A 21563-nucleotide genomic window follows, 5' to 3' on the forward strand; every position below is an offset into this window, starting at 1 on the left:
CACAGGACTCTCTTTAGATTACTCCAAATTTCCTAAAATTGACAGAAAATACATTTATCTGAACGAAAAAAACCACTGGCTTTCTTTGAAATTCTTTTGAAATATAAGGTCACACACTTGTGGAAGAGAGGGATGGTGTTTAAGTATAGCTGTCTTTCATCAGAATCACGGGAAGAAGAGATTCTTGCCCACCCACTCCTAAAAATGCTATCTGTATCACTTTCTACAAAGACTGCATTTTCCTGCCAAAAGACTATTTCAGACAGTTAGCCCTCTAAAGATGGCAAGCCATCTAAAGTCCATTTAACTACTTTTCATCTACCTCACAGAATTAAAAAAACACATTTATGGGGCTAGCTCAGAAATCTAACTATTTAATAGACACATTCAGTAAATACTTCAATTCAATTCATATATTTATCAAGCAACGGGCAATCATATAAAAAACAGTATTCCAGTAAATAGACAAAGAAAAAGTATTTATTGAATGAATGAAAACACAAAGAAGGGTAAGCCAATACTTATACAAATTTAAACAAATGCCACAAATTCCTCAAATCAAGGAATGTACACCTGTGGGCTCCTGGGGTACAGAAAGACCCAAAAGAATATGCAGGAATGGAAAATTTTAAGAGAATCAATTTCAGCTAAACTTCTAAATAAACACATTCTTTCCTAAACTGATCTACTTGAAAAAGTTCCTGTGGTAAATATTTCATTGCCATTCCCATTTTCAACATTCCCCCTGCTCAACCATTCTCCTAGTTCATAAAATAAAAGCACACACCTCTCTCCATACTATGGTATACTTCTAGGAAACATAACCAAAAGACTTTACTAAGATTTAGCAAACGACTATTAATTAAATCTGTTACTCTTTTGCTTAAAAGTACTCTGTTTAACTAATATACAGACCAGCCTTCCCACAGTCAAAAGTAACTGTTAATAGTCAATCCACCAATTAACTTTACAGTCAGCCCACGGTATCTGGGGGTTCTCCATCTGAGGATTCAATCAGCCGTGGATTGTGTAGTACCGTAGAACATATTTCGTGAAAAAATGTAAGTGAACATGCGCAGGTCAAACTCATGTCATACAAGAGTCCACTGTGCTAGGAAAGGTTTGGGAAAAAAATGAATCCCAGGTTGTACTTCTCCAAGATATAAATTGTCCATGGTACCAAATAAAGGGACAATTTCGGTGAAAAACTGGTTTTGAGAAGCCCTCCTACAACTAAGGTTAGAGGATGGAAGAGGTGAAATAAAACAAAAAAGACTTGATGCTAGGACTTCCCTGGTGGCACAGTGGTTAAGAACCCACCTGCCAATGCAGGGGACATGGGTTCAATCCCTGGTCCGGGAAGATCCCACATGCCGCGGAGCAACTAAGCCCGTTCGCCACAAATATTGAGCCTGCACTCTAGAGCCCATGAGCCACAACTACTGAAGCCCACGTGCCTAGAGCCCGTGCGCCACAACAAGAGAAGCCACTGCAATGAGAAGCCCGCACACCGCAATGAAGAGTAGCCCCCGCTCACCGCAACTAGAGAAAGCCCATGTGCAGCAATGAAGACCCAACACAGCCAAAAATAAATTTAAAAAAAAAAAGACGATGCTGAACTCTGTCTCATTCTAATAAAATAATATTCATCTGTTAAATAAACTATTTTTAACATTAAGACACATTTCCAATAAAATTTTAAGACACGTTTCCAATAAAATTTTACTTATGCTTAATAATTATTTAACAAAATGTATAATGAATGTTGATCAGCTGTATAGAAATAAGTTATAATTCAAATGAGAAAAATTTAATGCTTAAAGCCTCTGCATCACAGAAAATTAAAATTTTAACAATTCCAACTTAATACATATTTCTGTTGCAAAGAATTGATAGTATACTAAGACTACACAAAAATATATTGCTTTAAAATAAAATTGTGTGGGAGAAGTACAATTAAAGGAGAAAAAGTGATGTAAAATTTCTAACTATTAAAGACCTTATTCTATATTTTAAAATCAAGATCAGAATTTTCTTTATTTTAATTAAACTTTCTATTTCAAGACAATTGAAGCTTCATGTGCAGTTGTAAGAAATAATAGAGAGCTGGTAGTATTTTCCCAGGTTCCCTCAATGGTAACATGTTGATGTGTTTTTAAAAATGGATTTCATTATAGTATTTAGATTCTGTTGGATACATCTAAAACAGTAATCTGTTTATTTTAAAATTCCATTATTTACAAAATGCCAGAAATTATGCCCTTTGCAATTATTTAAATTTTTAAATAAAAATTTTAGATGCTATCATAAAAATATAAGAGGGAATAAATAGTCTTCCAAAATTTTCTTAGGAACTATATCAGCAAAGGTTTTTTAAATATCACTGCTGTAACCCAATATTCTATAAAGTAGAGGCCCAAACCAAGGAGTGGGCCATTCAACCAAGGATGATCAAAGAAGGTGTTACAGAAGAGTTGACATTACAACCTAGCCTTGAAGGATAAACTGACAACGCAGCTAAGTTACTGAAGGATCCTGAAGAACAGAAGAAAAGGAAAAGCACAACAAAATGAGGTGTTCAGGGGAACTGCAAGCAACTGGTTACGGCAGGGTGTTGGGAGATGAAGTTAAAGGTTATAAGGTGGACAACAGATCACAAAGAACCTTCTTGGTACACTGCATATAACATAAGTAACAAATGTTAGTAACAAATTATTTGGGGAACAGAATATTTATCCACCTTCCAAAACTTGGAGTAAAGGGTAGTAGAATTGTCCTCTTATTTAGCTAAACAAACTAAATAAAAGCTACTAATGAGAGGAGAAAAGAATGTCTCCTAGATAACTTGAACAGCTACTTGATTCACACACTAACCTTAACACATCTAAAAAAGCAAAACAGTGAGACAACTACCATGAGTAGGAGGTAGCAATGGTTAGCAATGAACCATAGGAGGAAGCAAAAATCTGTGAAGCCAATTTTGAACACTGCCCAAAAGAAACAATTAATCGAAGGCAAAAAGGCATTCTGAGGTATTTCTCTGCTGGGAGACAGTCTGTTCTAGAGGCATCATTAGGACTTTGGCTAAAGCAAATCTAAAAATAATTCCCCCGGGCTTCCCTGGTGGCACAGTGGTTGAGAGTCCGCCTGCCGATGCAGGGGACACGGGTTCGTGCCCTGGTCCGGGAAGATCCCACATGCCACGGAGCGGCTGGGCCTGTGAGCCATGGCCACTGAGCCTGCGCGTCTGGAGCCTGTGCTCTGCAACGGGAGAGGCCACAGCAGTGAGAGGCTCATTGCAAAAATAAAAATAATAAAAATAATAAAAATAATTCCCCTTCTCTCACTCTATTTAACATTCACAAATGGTCACCTGTCTTTTTGGGTTCCTCAATACTCAGACTGAGGGTACACAGGGTATCAAAGCATTTGGTTCACTATAAAGATATATATTGGTAAATAAATAAGCCATTTAGTTTACACATCAGTTTCAGATAAATTTTATTACTGCTACATTGTTTCTGAGGGTCTGGTCATCTATGTGCCTTTTATTTAGATCTTTGAGAGTGAAGAATGGACCCTGACCTATGGTAAATTCACCAAAAAGCCACTCTGTGAAGCTCCTTAGGAGACAATCTTTCAAGGACGAAAGCCTGCACATGTCTTACAAAATTCAGCAGTACTGCTGGTGAATACTACTTCTTTGTAGGAATTTAAGTTCCTAATTTATTTGTTGGATGTGTGACCAGAAGTTGTCAATCAGAAAGGTAAAGGGTTATTACTCTTCTGTTCAAATACAATGTTAGGAAACAATATCATCTCACTGATCTCATTTGACTATGATTTCCAACATCCTACTATGTACGCCAGATACAAAGCACAAAGCCTATTGTTGATTCTTTTTTATACAACCTTGATATACAGTTGGCCTTTGAACAATGTAGGTTTGAACTGTGCAGGTCCACTTATATGTGGATATTTTTCAATAGTAAATACTATAGTCCTACACATTCTATGGTTGGTTGAATCCACACATGCAGAGGAACTGTGGATATGGAGGGTCAACTATAAGTTATACTTGGATTAACCCGCACCTTGTTCAAGGATCAACTGTATAGATATATATAAAATCTTTATTTTATATATAGACATATAAAATCTTTATATAATTTTGGTATGACTATAAACCATTAATATTTTAGAAGTTGAGATAAAATGTCTACAAAAAAATTAAGCTACCCTCTGTATTTTTTAAAAAAGCATGTTTCAATTTACAAATATAAAAAAATACAGGCATATTTTAATTTTACTTACAGCTGTTTCTCTCCCTGAAAGAATCTATTCTTACTCAAAGGTTTTTTAAGGAAGCTGGTATAAGGAGCAAAACAGGTAAAGTCAACTCCTAACTTAAGGATTAAATAGTAGTCATAGCTGTCATACTTAGCATATTAAAAAATCTCCACTTTTAATTAATATCTAATTAAAATTTTAGATGTTAATATCACCTCGTAAAACACTGTTTTTGAGTCTCAATCTTATCAAAGACCATAAATGAGAGTCTATACTATGATCCTCAGGTAAAATTTTACAAATAGCACCTCCTTTCTGAAACACTTTGGTCCTAAGTCCTGGAAGAGACAAAACACTGCTTCAGCAGTAACAATGCTCGAGAAGCCTAGCAATGAGATCAAAGCACTAAGAAAGTGCTTTATGTTGTTTGTTAAGTTGTTCTTAAAATAATTCTTGAAATCCTAGGTACCAAATAAACACCTAGAAATTGTTTACTAAGTTGGCATATTTCACTGCCAACTTGGTAAACACATATTTTTTTCATATTTTAACATCTCTGATGGATCTTATAACCTTCAGCATCTTACAATTAATTAGTGACTTTTTTTTTCTTAATGGTATTTAAACAATGGTGTTCTAAAACCAATGGTGTTTTAATCAGTAAAGTAATAAGGTAGGTTCCAAATACACAGTGACACATGGACAAGTGAATGAGAGAATTCATATGTATTGAATCACAATCCTTCCACTCAGAGTGTTACTATATCCACACTTGGTTTCAGACAGTTATAGGAAATAACCAGTTGGTTTTCCCACTTCCTATCATGTGGTAATGGCAACATCTTTCACCAAGTAATAACTATTTTCAGACCGGGTTGTATATGTAGTGTACTTAGTTCTAGGACCATAAAATTCTCAAAAGCCTCAAATAAAAAGTTCTATTTACTATCTTACTTATGTTGATAAGGGTCCCTTCAAATGAAACCACTTACATTTTAAAATATTTTTCTCATATTTTTTCAAACGAGCAATGACAAAGGAAAGATCAATGCCCCAGGTACTTCTTGTAGATAACTTGTTGTACAGGAAAAGTTATTTAGGCATAATTTATAAAAACACTAGTTACTAAAAATGCATTTTCACCTGTTAAAACCTGGTTAACTCTAAAAAAGTCGATTGAAAATTTCTGATACTCTAAATGTCCATGAGAAAAAACACAGTTCAGTTCTGATCAATCCCTCTAAAACCAGTGCCCACATCAGAAAAATCTATAGAATCCCTTGGCTACAGAGATGAGTTACATTCTCAACCATTAAGGTAAGTCTAAAATCAATAAAAACAATTAATCTAAGGGAAACATCATCATCAGTATATTGATAAATGAAAGACTACAGTCTCTAATTTTACCAGTGAAGCACATTTTTAAAAACACTAAATGGAAAAGAAATTTAATTAAAAATGTAAACTGAAGATACTCACTATATTAATATAATAACAACTATGAAATTCAATTTCAATAATTGGAGATTACAATGATTCCTCAAATATCTCAGAAGCAGTACAGTGTAGCAGTTAAGAGCAGAGTTACTAACCATGTGACCTTGGACAAGTAACCTAACCTCTTTGAGTCTCAGTTTCCTCATCTGTAAAACAGGGATATTAATAATACCTACATCTCACAGGATCATTCTGAAGGTTAAGTGGAATAATATATATAACACATGTGGTATAGTTACTAGCATACAATAAGTGGTCAATATATATTAGCTGACATTTCTATTACCCTAGATTTTAGCATATATTTTAAGCTGGAGTCATTTTTCATATTCATATAACACTCTCCATCTATTTACCTAACAAATATTAATTGGACCTTCAAGGAAATAAAAATAGGCCAATTGGTTGGAGCAGAGTGAACAAGTTGGGAGGGGGAAATTGGCATTAGATGAGACAATGAGGGGCCCTGCAAGACATGTTAAGGATTTTAAAATTCTATCCTAAATGCTATGGGAAATCATTACAGGATTTTATGCAGGAAAGTGCTATGAGATTTGAGTTATAAATCTGGGGAGGAGACAGAAAAGGAAGTGAGGAATCCAGTTTGCAAATCGTTCTGTAGTGTCCTGGCCAAGAGAAGATGGCTGTTTAGAGTAGTGATGGTAATGCAAAAGGCATGATAGCAGAGATAATGAGAAGCAGATGAATTTGGATTATTTTGAACACGAAGGAAACAGAATTTCTGATGTGTTAGGAGCTGTGAGAGACAGAGAAGACCAATACGACATATAGACCTAGGAATGACACACTTTACATGAAATACTGTTAAAAATACTTATCTAATGAATATATAAAATTTTATAGTAGGTAAAAATTTTAAAATAAAAAACCATGTAATTAATGTAATAATGCCTTTCTCACACAGAACTCAAACTTCAATAAACACCAGCATTTATTAATATATACAATGCAATCAGCAAAGACCTCATAAATTGAAAAGCAATGAAATGAACCAAAATTGCTTGCTTTCAGCATTCAGAGAATAGCTGGTAACAATTCAATGGGAATTAAGAAGATGACTTTGTCTATCACACAAAACTTACATCTTTGCTAACACTTTTAAAATATCTTTAAATATATCTGTAAAAGCATTTTAATAGGAGAAAACATTTATTTATATTATCTGTAACACATATAACCACCTTTTATTATAACATAGTATATCCATAACCATACGTGTCTTTATAATTGCACGTGCACGCATGCACGCACAGACACACGCTTAAACAAGACTAAGTGCCTAGCATTTCATAGGTACTATATACGGATAAGGATATAAGAAAGAGAGAAGGAAAAGATTACAAGGGGTAGAGTGAGGAAAAGGATGATGCAAAAGGAAAAAGAAAGAAGAGAAGCAGAGAGGAAGAGAAGATGATGGTTTTAGTTGATGAATGACCTCTTGTTCAGAAAGGGCTGTTGATCTGCAAACAGGTAGATTTGCCTATATGCTTGGTTGGCATCATGACGCTGAGCACACAGGAGCTAAATAAAGCACGCAAGAAAAGGGTGAATATGAGAGCCAGGAGACTCTTACAACAGTTACTGTTTATGTCAAGACCTGCTCATCCCAAGGGACCCATTTTCACATAATCTATAATTATCTCTTTGCCTTAATCGCCTTGTCATTCCTGAGGCTCTCATGGGCACTGGAAGAGGAAAAGCTCATTAACTAAACCTTTTCTCCTCTCTCCAGCCACCCATGGCTTTTAATTGCTTGGTGTGTTATTATCTAGGAGTGCAACTGGGATCATTTTCATAAGAAAGGGAGTAGAGAGAAGGAAGGGAGCCATGAGTCCCTGAGGTATGCACCACAGACAAACCTTTGCTTTCTCAATTATTTATGCCAGCTGAGGTTTTACAGGCTGAATAAATCCATAACTCAAGTTCATTCTGAGCAGTCACATTCTCAAGGGGGAGTTGCCCACTTGCCTATACACACTTGTGCAGACCTCAAAGAATAACCAGAATGTAACAAGACATATGTCATCCATTTTATCACCTATCACCAAAGTGTTAACACAATGTTGATCACAGGCAACACGGTGAAACAGGGAAGGATTTCACTACTACCAGCCAAACAGATGGAGGGAAGCAGGATAATCTTTTTGGTGCTAAGGGCAGTGGTATCAATGGGACAGTAGTATCCCAGAGTGACTCAGCCTACTAAAAGCATAAAAATCCAAATACTCAACTTTTTAAATACAAAATATGTATAATACATACTCTTGGTGTTTCAGAGTCTTAAATAGATTTGTTAAAAACAGGTTGTTAACAATGTGAAGCTTTGAATAAATAACTAAATGGAATTTTATACTATTTGATTCTATTAGTCACATTAAACCATGTAAACCAAAGCTATGTTGTAGCTTTTTCTCCAATCACATCTCTTTCAGGAAAATTTTAGAGTACAATTTATGTGTAAGTGACTGGCTTTTATGCTACTTTTATTTCAGTTCATATTTTCACCAAAAATACAAAATTAAAGCATAAAATTATCACTTTCTTTCTAGTTTTTTATACTTACAGTTTACCATTTTATAATCAGAACTAGAGAGCAACCAGTGAAAAAATATTTCTAAAATATTTTCAAAATCTATTATGGTTTAAAAATTTTAATTTTGTAAGTCAATGATGAAAGCATCTCTTTAAAATTCTACAGGCTCTTGTGTCTGACCACAGCAGTGACCTCTGGTATTTTCTGCCAAAAGAGTTCATTTGTCTCACAGAACAACTAATCAATTCCAGAGTCCATCAATCACTTTAGTTGTATACTGGTCTGGTCTTGCTTAAAGAAGGTCCAGATGGCTGCCTGTGTAAGTGGGATTAATAAGATTCTGATAGATTACATAGCATCAAACTACAAAATATAACAGGGAAGATCAAATGTTATTGCAGGGTGGGTTGGATACTGTACACGTTTCATTTGTTGTATTTTTAAATCATGTCCTAATTTCTCAATTTATGTGCCAACGTCGAGGTGAAACCTTCTCAGTTATACAAGTCACTGAAAGTGATTCCCTGTTAAGTGAGTCAGTATATGTAGTACAGAAGCATTTGACTATTTGCAAAGCCCTATACTTATTAACCAGACCTTTTTCTGCCAGTCTGCAGTTTAAATGAAACACAACTGATCTCAAGACTAGAGTCACAACATCTGTTACTCTCTTGTTTCTACAGTTCCAAACTCAGATCTAGTAGCATTGGTCTCCCTTCCCGGTTTGCCATTTTCTTCTGCAAAAGCAAACAACCTGTACCTAATTCCATAGTTAGGTGATTTTAGCTCCCACCATCAGCCCTGTGCCCTGAGTCTCCACTGTGGGGACTCTATGCTTAGTAACAATACTAATAAAACTAATAGTTACAAAGTAACTTATTTTGTGCCACATACTATTCTAGGATGCCTGTGTATAAGTATTCATATAATCCACAAAAATGCTATATGAGAAAGCATAATATACTATAATCATCCCCATTTTATAGATAAGTAACTTGTCCAAGGTCACACAGCTAATAAGAGATGGAACCACCATTTGAATTCCAGCAGGTTCCATAATTTTTTGTACTTAATTAGCCTCACCTTATATCTCCTCCATTATACTACAGAACAATTAACTAGCTTCAGAATGAGAAATTGTTGTCAGGGCTCTGGAATATTAACACAGAGATCTGTACCTATGACATTATATTGTCACTTTCTGTGAAAGAGTGGAAATAAAGGTCAGAACCAAAACAGTCAGGGAGCAAGCTCGGAATTGGCCCCAGTGGCCCTTGGCCCAGGAACATTTACAATAAAAATAAAATGGGCCCTTAACTTGTCACCTACAATGCATATTAGTCAGGAAACTGCCACAACAATGGAGCCCAAGCCTTAGTAAAGGGGTTCATTAGATACTGATTTTCCTAACCTTCAGAGATGTGGAGGGCTTCCCTGGTGGCGCAGTGGTTAAGAATCCACCTGCCAATGCAGGGGACACGCTCGCATGCCACAACTACCGAAGTCCGTGCATCTAGAGCCCATGCTCCACAACAAGAGAAGCCAAAGCAACAAGAAGCCCGTGCACTGCAACGAAGAGTAGCCCCTGCTCGCCCCAACTAGAGAAAGCCCGCGCGCAGCAACGAAGACCCAACGCAGCCAAAAATAAGTAAATAAATTTTTTTAAGTGTGGAAAAAATTATAAGTTTATATATTAAAGTATCCAAAACAGACCTTCAAAATACATTTTTATGTTCTTTTTAATGGTTCTATACAAGAAAGTTTTTCCTTTCATCCAAGTTTACCATTTGATGTTTCTAAAATTATAAAACCTACTGTCACTTTCACCTCAGCTGAACATTAATTCTGCCAAGAAACTGCAATTAACCTCAATTAAAGCAGTTTTCTCTTCGAAAAATAAAACACCAGATATTAAATTTCACCAAAGTACAAGCAAAATTTGATTATACAAACTTCAACAAATAGCCTGTTTTCACTGTTGTAACTGCATTCTTATACTTAAGAAACAATAGGGACTATATCTGGTCCTTCACTGGAATAAACGAACATTTCATTATACAATAACTTTTATCATGATCTAGTTTGTTACACTGGAATTGTTACAGAATGAATTCTCTAATATAAGAATATGACTAGTTGCTGTGATTTCTGATCTACTGTAGTAGTAACAAAACTACAGTTTGTAACTGAAAGGCTTTCCGTGGCTCTCTCACGTTCACGTTCCTTACTGTTTCATATCTTAACAATATGTTCCAGAATACAATGATTTAGATCCTATCATAAGAAGACTAATACTTGGATGACTTAATGAAATAAGGCCAAGACTAACCAGTTTTGCCAATAGCAGAGGTTCATATTTCACTCAACCAATAAGGTTTATTAAACATACTCAAATGTAGATGCCAAAAACACCAAAAACATACTATTCAAAAGTGAAGAAGCAGGCTTCCCTGGTGGCGCAGTGGTTGAGAGTCCACCTGCCGAGGCAGGGGACACGGGTTCGTGCCCCGGTCTGGGAAGATCCCACATGCCGCAGAGCAGCTGGGCCCGTGAGCCATGGCCGCTGAGCCTGCACGTCCGGAGCCTGTGCTCCGCAACAGGAGAGGCCACAACAGTGAGAGGCCCGCATACCACACACACACAAAAAAAGTGAAGAAGCTGAGAAGCACAAATATCCACGATATTTCATCTCATCATAGGTTCATAATAAACGTGTGTTGAGTTGAATTAAAATCTCTACTTTATGAAGACAAAGCTATATTATTTTGTCACTTTTCTCAAGATCAAAATTCTAAATATTGATTTAAATCTGAGTCACTTCTTTAGGAATTGGGTAGAGGATAAGCAGGTAGGTTAACTTTTCCAGTTTAGTTTAACTCTTAGGAATACTCCAATTACCCAGATATCTACTATCACATCAATAGGAGTACATTTGATTTGCTTTCTGTTCTGCAGAGCTACTGTGATCAGTCACGTCACTGGATATTACAAAAGAAACTGTATTCAACGTGTCATTTTGAAAAATACTAGAGTCTAGGAGCCCTTAAGGAAATCAGTACACAAAATAAAGATCACTATTTATAGATAAGTGATTGATATTATTAGAAAGTTAAGTATAGTGATTTTAAAAAAGCAAAGTTAAGAAACTATCTCCATTTAATTATCTAACTAGGAAAGTGGTCTATACATTTCTTTAGGAAAACAGGTGAGGATGGGCATGTCTGATTTATGATAGGGCCACTAGGCTAACTGTGTGAGCCAGTCACTAAACTTTCAGCCCCTTGGGGGAAGCAGCTGTGGATACCTCCCAAGCTCTGGGCATTTTTACTAGGTACCTACTAAGTTCTGGGAACTTCCCCAGATACTGAGAATACACAGATGGATAAAATACTACCCTTGCTCTCCAAAAACTAACAGTTTAGCAGAAAGGACAAATTTTTAAAAATTATAATCCAATGTAGCATAATGTCACAGATGCTATAACAAAAGTGTGAATGAAAGACTATGGGGGGCTTCCCTGGTGGCACAGTAGTTCAGAGTCCACCTGCCGATGCAGGGGACACGGGTTCGTGCCCCGGTCCAGGAAGATCCCACATGCCGCGGAGCAGCTGGTTCTGTGAGCCATGCCCGCTGAGCCTGCGCATCCAGAGCCTGTGCTCCTCAACGGAAGAGGCCACAACAGTGAGAGGCCCGCGTACCGCAAAAAAAAAAAAAAAAAAAAGACTATGGGAACACAGAGAAGGAATGACTAATTTCCCCTCCTAGAAAAATGACTCTAAGGGTTTACTGACTTGATTTGAACATTTAATAAATTTGATTAATATGGTTAAGGTTCTAATATCCCATTTTTTAGAAGCTCTAAGTAGAGAATATTTACAAATTAAGAACCCCCCAAACATGTTCTGATTCTATAAGGGTTAAGGGGAAGGGGGAGTTAAACTCTGAAAATGTTTTTTAAACTGTTCCTCCTCAAAACTACATGGGCTTCTCAGAGCTTTCAGGGTACCTCAAGGGATCAGGGTGGCAAATGTACTCCAGGCCAGCAGCATTCTTAAAGGGTATCTTCACCCCCCTCAAATCTCCATCAGTCTTCCACTATATCACCCCAAGTAGACATTTAATCTTAGTAAAAAATGATGTGCTTGCTATGCAAATAGATTCAAGACAGGGCCCTTAGTATTAGCTGGTCATTAACTAGAAACTATGAGCATTTGAAGTTTTTGATTCATAGGGGTATCAATAGCTTTCCTTCTAGAATGCTACCTGGGAGTTCTCATCACTAATTATTTATGTGGTGAATAATGTCAGCAACTCTTTTGCAAGAGTGAAGCATAAAATTTTGGTACAATTTCCTCTTCATTCTATGAAGATAGATATTTCCCTTCAATTTAGGTGAACTTAATTTTCCACTTGAAAATTAGAGCTCATTTATTTCATGTTAATAAGTAAGAAAAGTAAAGCTCAGGTGACGCAGAAGGGTAAGAGCATCAGAAGTTCCTATTTCTTGTTTTTGCTTGTAAAGTAACCATCTTAGAAGAATGTGTCACATGGCTTTAAAGCAGGATAGAATCCTTTTTCTGATTTACACAGTGTGTAAAGAAAACAATAATCCAAGAAATTTCATACATAACATACAAAATTTAAGGACCTTTGTTAAATAATGCAAAATGACCTTTAAAAATTTTTTAATTTTGTTAAAAATACATGACATAAAATTTATCATCTTAACCATCTGTAAGTGTCCGGTTTGGTAATATTAAGTATCTTCACATTGTTGTGCAACCAGTCTCCAGAACTTTTTCATCTTGTAAAGCTGAAATGATTTTTAACTTGTAGCTAGAATAAATAAACTACAGAAATTAAAATATTTAAAAGAAATGATATTTTGAGGAAAACTAATGAGAACAACAACAAAAATCCATAGCTTTAGATTGAGACACAAAACCTTGCCCTACCAACTACTTATGTGGGAGAAAGGTTATTACTTGGCACTGATTCAGATACTTACAGATTTTAAAGATTATACACATAAAAATTTATTTCCTGCCATTTATTATCCTCCTAGAGATACCACCAAATCGGTTTCATGTTAAGAAAAAGTTCTTCAAATGAAAGTTTTGGGTATTAAATAAATAAATAAATTTATAAACACACACACAATGTATACATACACACACATACTATACATATATGTATATACCCCTATTGTTGAAGACCAAAAAAGAATTTACCTGATGATTTCTTCGTGATACAGAGAACTAACAACTGGCCCACCAAAACCAGTATTTGCTTCTTTTCCTTTCTTCTCTGGTGACTGTAGTTGGGGCGGGGGGGGGGGGGGGGGATTGGTGGAAAAAAGACACATGGATTAAAGCAGTGTGCATTTAAACCGGTTACAAAATACTACTCTGTTAAGGAACACTAATATTTGATGATCCACCATTTCTCTAAGGCCCTAGTGACAATTTTAGGATGGCATCAGGAAGGCAAGAGGACTCTCAGGTCATCACAGCAGCAGAATGAATACCCTCTATCAAGCTAAGGTTATTCCACTACTGTCTTCTGGAGCCACCTAAGAGCCATTCCCCTAGCTGATTATGTTAGCTATGTTCACTGTGGAAAACAGACACATTCAGTGTGGAAAAATGAAAACAAAATATGAAATATAAATACCAGACCTGAATGTGATCAGGAAAATCATATCTAGGTTAACAAAATTAAAGTTCCCAAATAAGCAACTAAATTGTAATAAAACTTAAAATTTAATCATAAAAAAATAAAGAAAATATTTTTAGGTGGCAAGAAGGAAGGATGAGAAGGTAGAAGGGAGACAGGAAAGAGGTTGAGGTCTAAAATAAAAGAAAAAAAGCAAACGTATGGAAACGCTTTCCAAAATCAAGTATTCAGTAGGCTCTGTCCCTCTACGTTCTCAAAAAGCACAAGGTTAAGATTAAATTTAAAAATAAGATTCTTCCAAAACATGTATGTAGAAGCAGTAAACCTGGATATTACTGTTGTCTGAAAGATCAAATTGCAACCTGTGCAAAAGCCCACATCTCTTGCAATATTGACAGTTTTTAGGTCAGGATACCCTACAAAAATAAAAACTCTGATTCTGAACATAAGTATTATCTTAGAGTCAAAATTACTTTTATTATTTAATTTGACTGCAAAAATAATTAGTTTCACTTCAGAAAAATATAGACAGTTCCCCTATACGTGTTTTTTTTTCTTACTTTAAAGAAGGGGTTTTGCTTTATTGTTACTTTTTTTGTTTGTTTCTTTTGATCTGTGAACCACTGGGCTGAGGAAAAGATCCTTTAGGCAACATATTCTGTCAGTTCGTAACACCATTAGAGGAACTAAAGTTTCAAAAAATGGTGCAGATTTTTGAGGTGAAGTCGGTTATCAATTTATGGCAGAAACAAAGGTATAATGTCATAAACAACAACTACCATCATGATTAAATAATAAAGTATACAAAGTACAATAGCCTGATGTTGGCAAAAAAGAAGCACAAAGTAAATGCAAGTTCCCTCTCTCCTCTGAGGACCAAGTCTTAGAGCATAAATGCTGCAAAGAATTTTCAGGATACAGAATGTTTTCCCTTATACTAAAAAAGCACAATCCAAAGGGAGAACTTACTTTATTTAATCCGATTACATTCTGAATACATACTCCATTAGTAGGATAAAGTTGAAACATACTTGCTGCCCAAGAGATGCTTGCTAAATGAATAACAAAATTGGAAGTGAAAAAACTGGATACCAAAGGAAAAAAAGAGGGAGAGAGAATCAAGTATAGAGTGTCAAGCACAGTTTCCTGAAAAAGAACTGACTCCAATAAGATAACATAGCAGAAAATCTAGGTGACCTTAGATTTGCAATTACTTTTTAGAAACAACACCAAAACCATGATCCATGAAAGCAAAAAACTGATGTTAGTGTTTATTAAAATTAAAAATGTCTGCTCTGTGAAAGACACCATTAAGAAAATGAAATGACAAACCACAAACTGGGAAAAAAACCTTTGCAAACACAAATCTATTAAATGACTAGTATTCAAAATATATCTTAAAAGACTCTTAAAACTCAACAATAAGAAAACAAATAGAAAATTACAGGCCAATATTGATGGTGAACATAGATGTAAAACTCCTCAAGAAAATATTAGCAAATCAAATTCAACAAAACATTAAAAGGATTAAACACCATGATCAAGTAGGATTTATCCTAGGAATGCAAAGATGGCTCAACACCCACAAATCAATCAATGTGATATATCACATTTACAAAATTAAGGATAAGATCATACGATCATCTCAACAGATGCAGAAAAAGCATTTGATAAAATTCAGTATCTGTTCATGATAAAAACTCTGAACAAAGCGGGTACACAGGGAATGTACCTCAACATAATAAAGGTCATATATGACAAGCCCACAACTAACATCATACTCAACAGTAAAAAGCTGAAAGCTTTACCTCCAAGATCAGGAACAAGACAAGGATGCCCATTCTTACCACTTTTATTCAACAATGTATTCGAAGTCCTAGCCACAGCAATTAAGCAAGAAAAAGAAATAAAGGCACCCAAATTAGAAAGGAAGAAGTAAAATTATCTCCTTTCATAGACAACATGATCGTATACACAGACAACCCTAAAGACATACTCCCCCCCTCACCAATCAATCTGTTAGAGGTAACAAATGATTCCAGAAAAGTTACAGGATACAAAATTAACATACCAAAATCATGTCATGTCTGAGGGAGACAGAAGATAAAAAGGTTTTCTAATATTAAAAAGTGATGAGTGCTATAGAAAAAAAATTAGTGTAGGGAAGAGGGTTGGAATTTTAAATAAGATGGTCTGGGAGGGCCTGAGAAGGTCATTTGAATAAAGACATAAAGGAAGTAAACAAGTGAGTCCTGCACATATCTGGGGGAAATTGTCCCATGAATAGGAAACAGCCATTGCAAAGGCCCTGTGGTGAGGGTATGCTTAGAATGTTAGAGAACTGAGGTGTTCATGTCTTTTGCCTGAAAGCAATTAATGTATTTTAGGGGGCAAGACTAGAAGCAAAAACACATGGTTGTTCACAAGACAATCATAGTTTCTATCAGTGTCATTCACTGAAACCCTTAACATGAAGTAGGCAATTCAGAATAGATACCTGTAGTTTGCTTGGTAATTATTTGCTGTGAAAATACATACTACTAATTAGGAGTTATATGGTATTGGAAAGGGATGAGTATATTTCTTTCACTTAGTTAACAGCCTTTATTTTTTAGAGTAGTTTTAAGTTTAAAGAAAAATGAGCAGAAGGTACAGAGTGTTCCCATATACCCCTCTCCTCAATTTTCCCCTATTATTAACATCTTGCGTTAGTGTGGTACATTTGTTACAATAGATGGGCCAATATTAACGGATTGTTATTAGTTAAAATCCAGTTTACATTAGGGTTCATCTTTTGTGTTGCATATGGGTTTTGACAAGTGTATAATAACATGTGTCCACATTACAATATCATTCAGAATAGTTTCACTGCCCTAAAATTCCTATGCTCCAGTTATTCATCCCTCTCTCCCTCTGAAGCCCTGGCAACTACTGATCTTTTTACTGTCCTCATAGTTTTACCTTTTCCAGAACATCACACAGTTGGAATCATACAGTATGTAATCTTTCTTTCACTTAGCAATATGCATTTTAAGTTCCTTCATGTCTTTTCATGGTTTGACAGCCCATTTCTTTAGGAAAAAAAACAAAACTCTTACGTTTTTTGGGGAAAAAAACCCATAAAACTTACCATCTTAACCATTTTTATGTGTAAAGTTCAGTAGTGTTAACTATATTCTACTTCCCCTGTATCAAAACAAAAAATTTTTCTCCAATCTTCACCATAAGAATGTGGTGGGCCCTGGGGGTCAAAACCCATGAAAGCAGGGGGCCTTCCTAAGGCTGAGCCCCTGGAAGCTTTTAGCTCTTGAGCTAGTCCACACTCACCCTGCAGCAATTCATCAATTACCATTTAAGTGTTCCTATCAGTTCACTGGTTCAAACAGCTTTTATTCCCAATAAGCAGATCTTGAGTGTGATTCTATGTGTTCACCTGTCACCATTTGGGGAGTGGCAGTTTGCCCTGTGAACTCAAATCTCAGATTAATCTAAGAATAGTCCATGATTTTCAGTTTGGTCAGATTTTTGCTGTTGCTGAAGACAGGAGAGATGATTTCCAAGTTCTTTACATGTCAGAGCTGAAACTGGAAGTTCAATTGCCTTTTGAAGACATTTTAAAATGAAAAAAAAAAAAAGCTTATATTTACCCACATATTTGTCACTTCCAGTTGTCTTCATTCCTTTAAGCAGGTCTAAATTTCCATCTTATACACTTTTCCTTTTGCCTGAAGTTCCTTTAACATTTATTGTAGTGCATGTCAGTCAGCAACGAATTATCTCTGCTTTTGTCTGAAAAATCTTTATTTTACCCTTACTTTTTTTTTTTGTATTGACATGAGATTCACATAATATAAAATAAGCCATCTAAAAATATACAATTAGCACAGGGAACTCTACTCTGTGCTCTTTGGTGACCTAAATGGGAAGGAAATGCAAAAAAGAGGAGATATATGTATACATATGGCTGATTCACTTTGCTGTACAGCAGAAAATGACACAGCAGTGTAAATCAACTCTACTCCAATTAAAAAAAATTTTTTAAAAAAGACAAAATAAACATAGTTTCCCCCTTTTAAAAAACAAAATATATATATACAATTGAGTGGCATTCAGTACACTGACAGTGTTGTACAACCACCAGCTCTATTTAGTTTCAAAACATTTCCATCATCCCAAAACAAATCCTTGAGCCCATTAAGCAATCACTCTCATTCCTCTTCCTCCTAACTCTAGCAACCATCAATCAGCTTTCTGTCTCTATGGATTCACCCATTCTGGATACTTCATATAAATGGAATCACACGATATGTGATCATACGTGAGCATGTATCAGTACTTCATTCCTTCCTATGATTAATACTCTAACGTATATATATATACACATACTCTATATTATATATCCATTTATCAGTTGATGGACATTTGGATTGTTTGTACCTTTTGACTATTATTGTGCTATGAACATTTGTGTACAGCTATTTGAGTACCTGTTTTTAATTCTTTTGGGTATATATACCTAGGAGAAGAATTGCAGGGTCATATGGTAATTCTATGTGTAACTTTTGGAAGAACCACCAAACTATTTTCCACAGCACCTGCACCATTTTACATTCCCACCAACAATGTAAGATGGTTCCCACTTCTCCACATCCTTGCCAACGCTTGTTATTATCTGTCTTTTTGATTATAGTCATTTTAGTGTGTGTGAAGTAATACCTCCCTGTGGTTTTGATTTGCATTTCCCTAATAACTAATACTTCATGTGATTGTGGGTCATTCTCTTTGGAGGAATGTCTATATTCAACCCAGTTATTAGTTATCTTTTATGAGTTATTCATATATTCTGGATACTAGATCTTTATCAGATATGATTTGCAAATATTTCCTCCCTTTCTGTAAAATGTCTTTTTACTTTTTTGGATAGCAGAAAAGTTTTAGCGTTGATGCAGTCCTGTTTACCATCTTTTCTTTGGTTGCCTGTGTTTTTGCTGTCATATCTAAGAATCCATGGCCAAATCAAAAATCACTGAGATAAGTACATATTTACTTCAGTCAATATAGTTCTCATTCATATTTTTTTAGGTCGTTGATCCCTTTTGAGTGAATTTTTGTATATAGTGTGATATAAGAATGCACCTTCATTCTGTTGTATGTGGATATCCAGTTGTCCCAGCATCATTTGTTTAAGAGATTCTTCTTCTCCACTGAATGGTCTTGGCATCTTCATCAAAAATCAACTGACCATAAATGTGAGGGTTTATTTCTGGACTCAGTTCTATTCCACTGGTCCATGTGCCTATCTTTGTGCCAGTACAACACTGTTCTAATTACTGTTATTTTGTAGTAAGTTTTGAAATTGCAGGTGTGAATTCTCCAATTTTGTTCTTTTTCAATATTGTTTTGATTATTTGGGTCCCTTTATAATTCCATATATATCTGAGGATCAGCTTTTCCATTTCTGCAAAAATGTTAGTTGGAATTTTGATAGACTGCATTGAATCTGTAGGTCACTTTAGGTAGTACTGCCATCTTAACAATATAAAACCTTTCTATCTACATGGGATGTCTTTCCATTTTTCTAGGTCTTCCTTGTCTCAGCAATGGTTTATGGTTTTCAGTGTAAAATCTTTCACCTCCTTTTAAAACTATTCCTGGGTATTTTATTATTTTGTATGCTACTGTAAATGGAATAGTTTCCTTAGTTTCCATTTTGGGGTGTTCACTGATGGTGTATATTAACCCAACAGATTTTTGCATGTTGATCTTGTATCTTGCAAATTTGCTGAATGTTTATTAACTCCAGTAGTTTTGGGTGGTTTTTTTGCATTTTCTGTATTTAGGATGATGTTATCTGTGAACAGAGATAGTTTTACTTCTTTCTTTCCAATTTGGATGCTGTTTATTTTTTTTCTTGTCTAACTGCTCTGGCTAGAATTTATAGTACATGGTAAAAGAAAGCATCCTGTCTTATTCCTGATCTTAAGGGGAAAGCTTTCCATTTTTCAGCCTTGAGTATGTTACCTGTAAATTTTTGGTAAGCAAATCACCTTCATTTCTGAAAGCCATTTTAACTGGTATAGATTATAAGTTGATAGTTTTTTCCTTTGATGGTGCCCCTATTGATCTATTGAAGAAGTCTGCTGCAGTTCTTACATTTGTTCCTCTGTATCATTTTTTTTTTTGGTATGCATGCTTTTAAGAGTTTCTCTTTTTCACTGATTTTCAACAATTTGATTATGATGTGTCACGGTATCATTTTTATTTACGTTTCTCCTGCTTGACATTCATTGAGCTTCTTGTTCCATTGGTTATGGCAGTGATTCTCAACTAGGGGAGTCTTTGTTTTTTTTTTTTGCCCCTATCCTCCATTTGGTTGTCACAAGTGGTTGGTCTTATTGGCATCTAGTGAGTAAAGACCAGGGTTACTACTAAACATCCTACAATGCACAGGACAGCCCTCCACAGCAAAGAATTACCCAGCCCCAAATGTCAATAATGCAAAGGCTGAAAAACTCTGGTTTATGGTTTCATCAAATGTTTAAAATTTTCAGCCATTATTTATTAAATTTTTTCTGTCTTCTCTCTTTTTCTCTTAAGGGATTCCAATTATATGTATATTTGTTCAGTCTTTTTATGCTCTGTGCTTCATTTTTGTTTCACCTGCTATATCTTCAAGTTCACTGATCTTTTTTTTCTTTTTTTTTTTTTTGCGGTACATGGGCCTCTCACTGCTGTGACCTCTCCCATTGCGGAGCACAGGCTCCGGATGCACAGGCTCAGCGGCAATGGCTCACAGGCCCAGCCACTCTGCGGCACGTGGGATCCTCCCAGACCGGGGCATGAACCCGTGTCCCCTGCATCGGCAGGCGGACTCTCAACCACTGCGCCACCAGGGAAGCCCCACTGATCTTTTCTTATGCAATGTCTAATCTGCTGTTAATTCTTCCCAGTGTATTTTTCATTTCAGATGTTAACTCTCATCTCCACAAGTTCTATTTGGGTCTTTCTGTATCTTCTGTATCTCTCTCCATTGTGTTCATGTTTTCCTCTATTTTCTTGAATATATAGACTATATTTATAATAGCTGTTTTTCATCTTTATCATTTCTGTATCTGCTTTCACTGACAGGTTTTTCTCCTGGTTATGGATCATATTTTCCTGCTACTTTTGCATGCTTGAAAGACTTTTACTGTAAGCCAGATATTATAAATTTTACACTCTTGTTTGCTGGATTTTGTTGTGTTCCTTTAAATTATGTTAGACTTTGTTTGGGCATTAATTCAGTTACGTGGAATCAATTTGATCCTTTCAAGGCTCATTTTTAAGCTTTGTTAAGGCAGGGGCAGAGCAGCCTTTAATCTAGAGCTTAATTTAGCCCCAGTACTGAAGTTAAATCCTTCAGAGGCCTCTACCATATGCCCCATACACTACATTTTCTTTCCACTCTGACTAGTAGGAAATGAAAGAGTCTCAATCCTATGTCAACTCCACGAACTGTATGGCTTGCTGCTTTCTTGTATTTCATTCTCCAGCCTGTTAGTTTCCT

At 35.6% G+C, this 21563-nt stretch overlaps 1 protein-coding gene across 2 annotated transcripts in view; it reads right to left on the bottom strand.

Annotated features, from left to right (window-relative positions):
- The window catches only part of ACBD6 (acyl-CoA binding domain containing 6), a 232868-nt gene that overhangs the window by 148055 nt on the left and 63250 nt on the right, over positions 1 to 21563 (bottom strand). The window contains exon 4 of one of the 2 annotated variants that reach the window (XM_082666627.1): positions 13573 to 13655. The exons of the other annotated variant lie outside the window; for it this stretch is intronic. Within the exon in view, the coding sequence (XP_082522753.1) occupies positions 13573 to 13655 (83 nt within the window). The remainder of the gene's footprint in view (positions 1 to 13572; positions 13656 to 21563) is intronic. 2 annotated transcript variants of the gene reach the window in all.

Source organism: Grampus griseus, assembly GCF_964374135.1.
Source record: "Grampus griseus genome assembly, chromosome: 1".
Classification (NCBI taxonomy): Eukaryota; Metazoa; Chordata; class Mammalia; order Artiodactyla; family Delphinidae; genus Grampus; species Grampus griseus.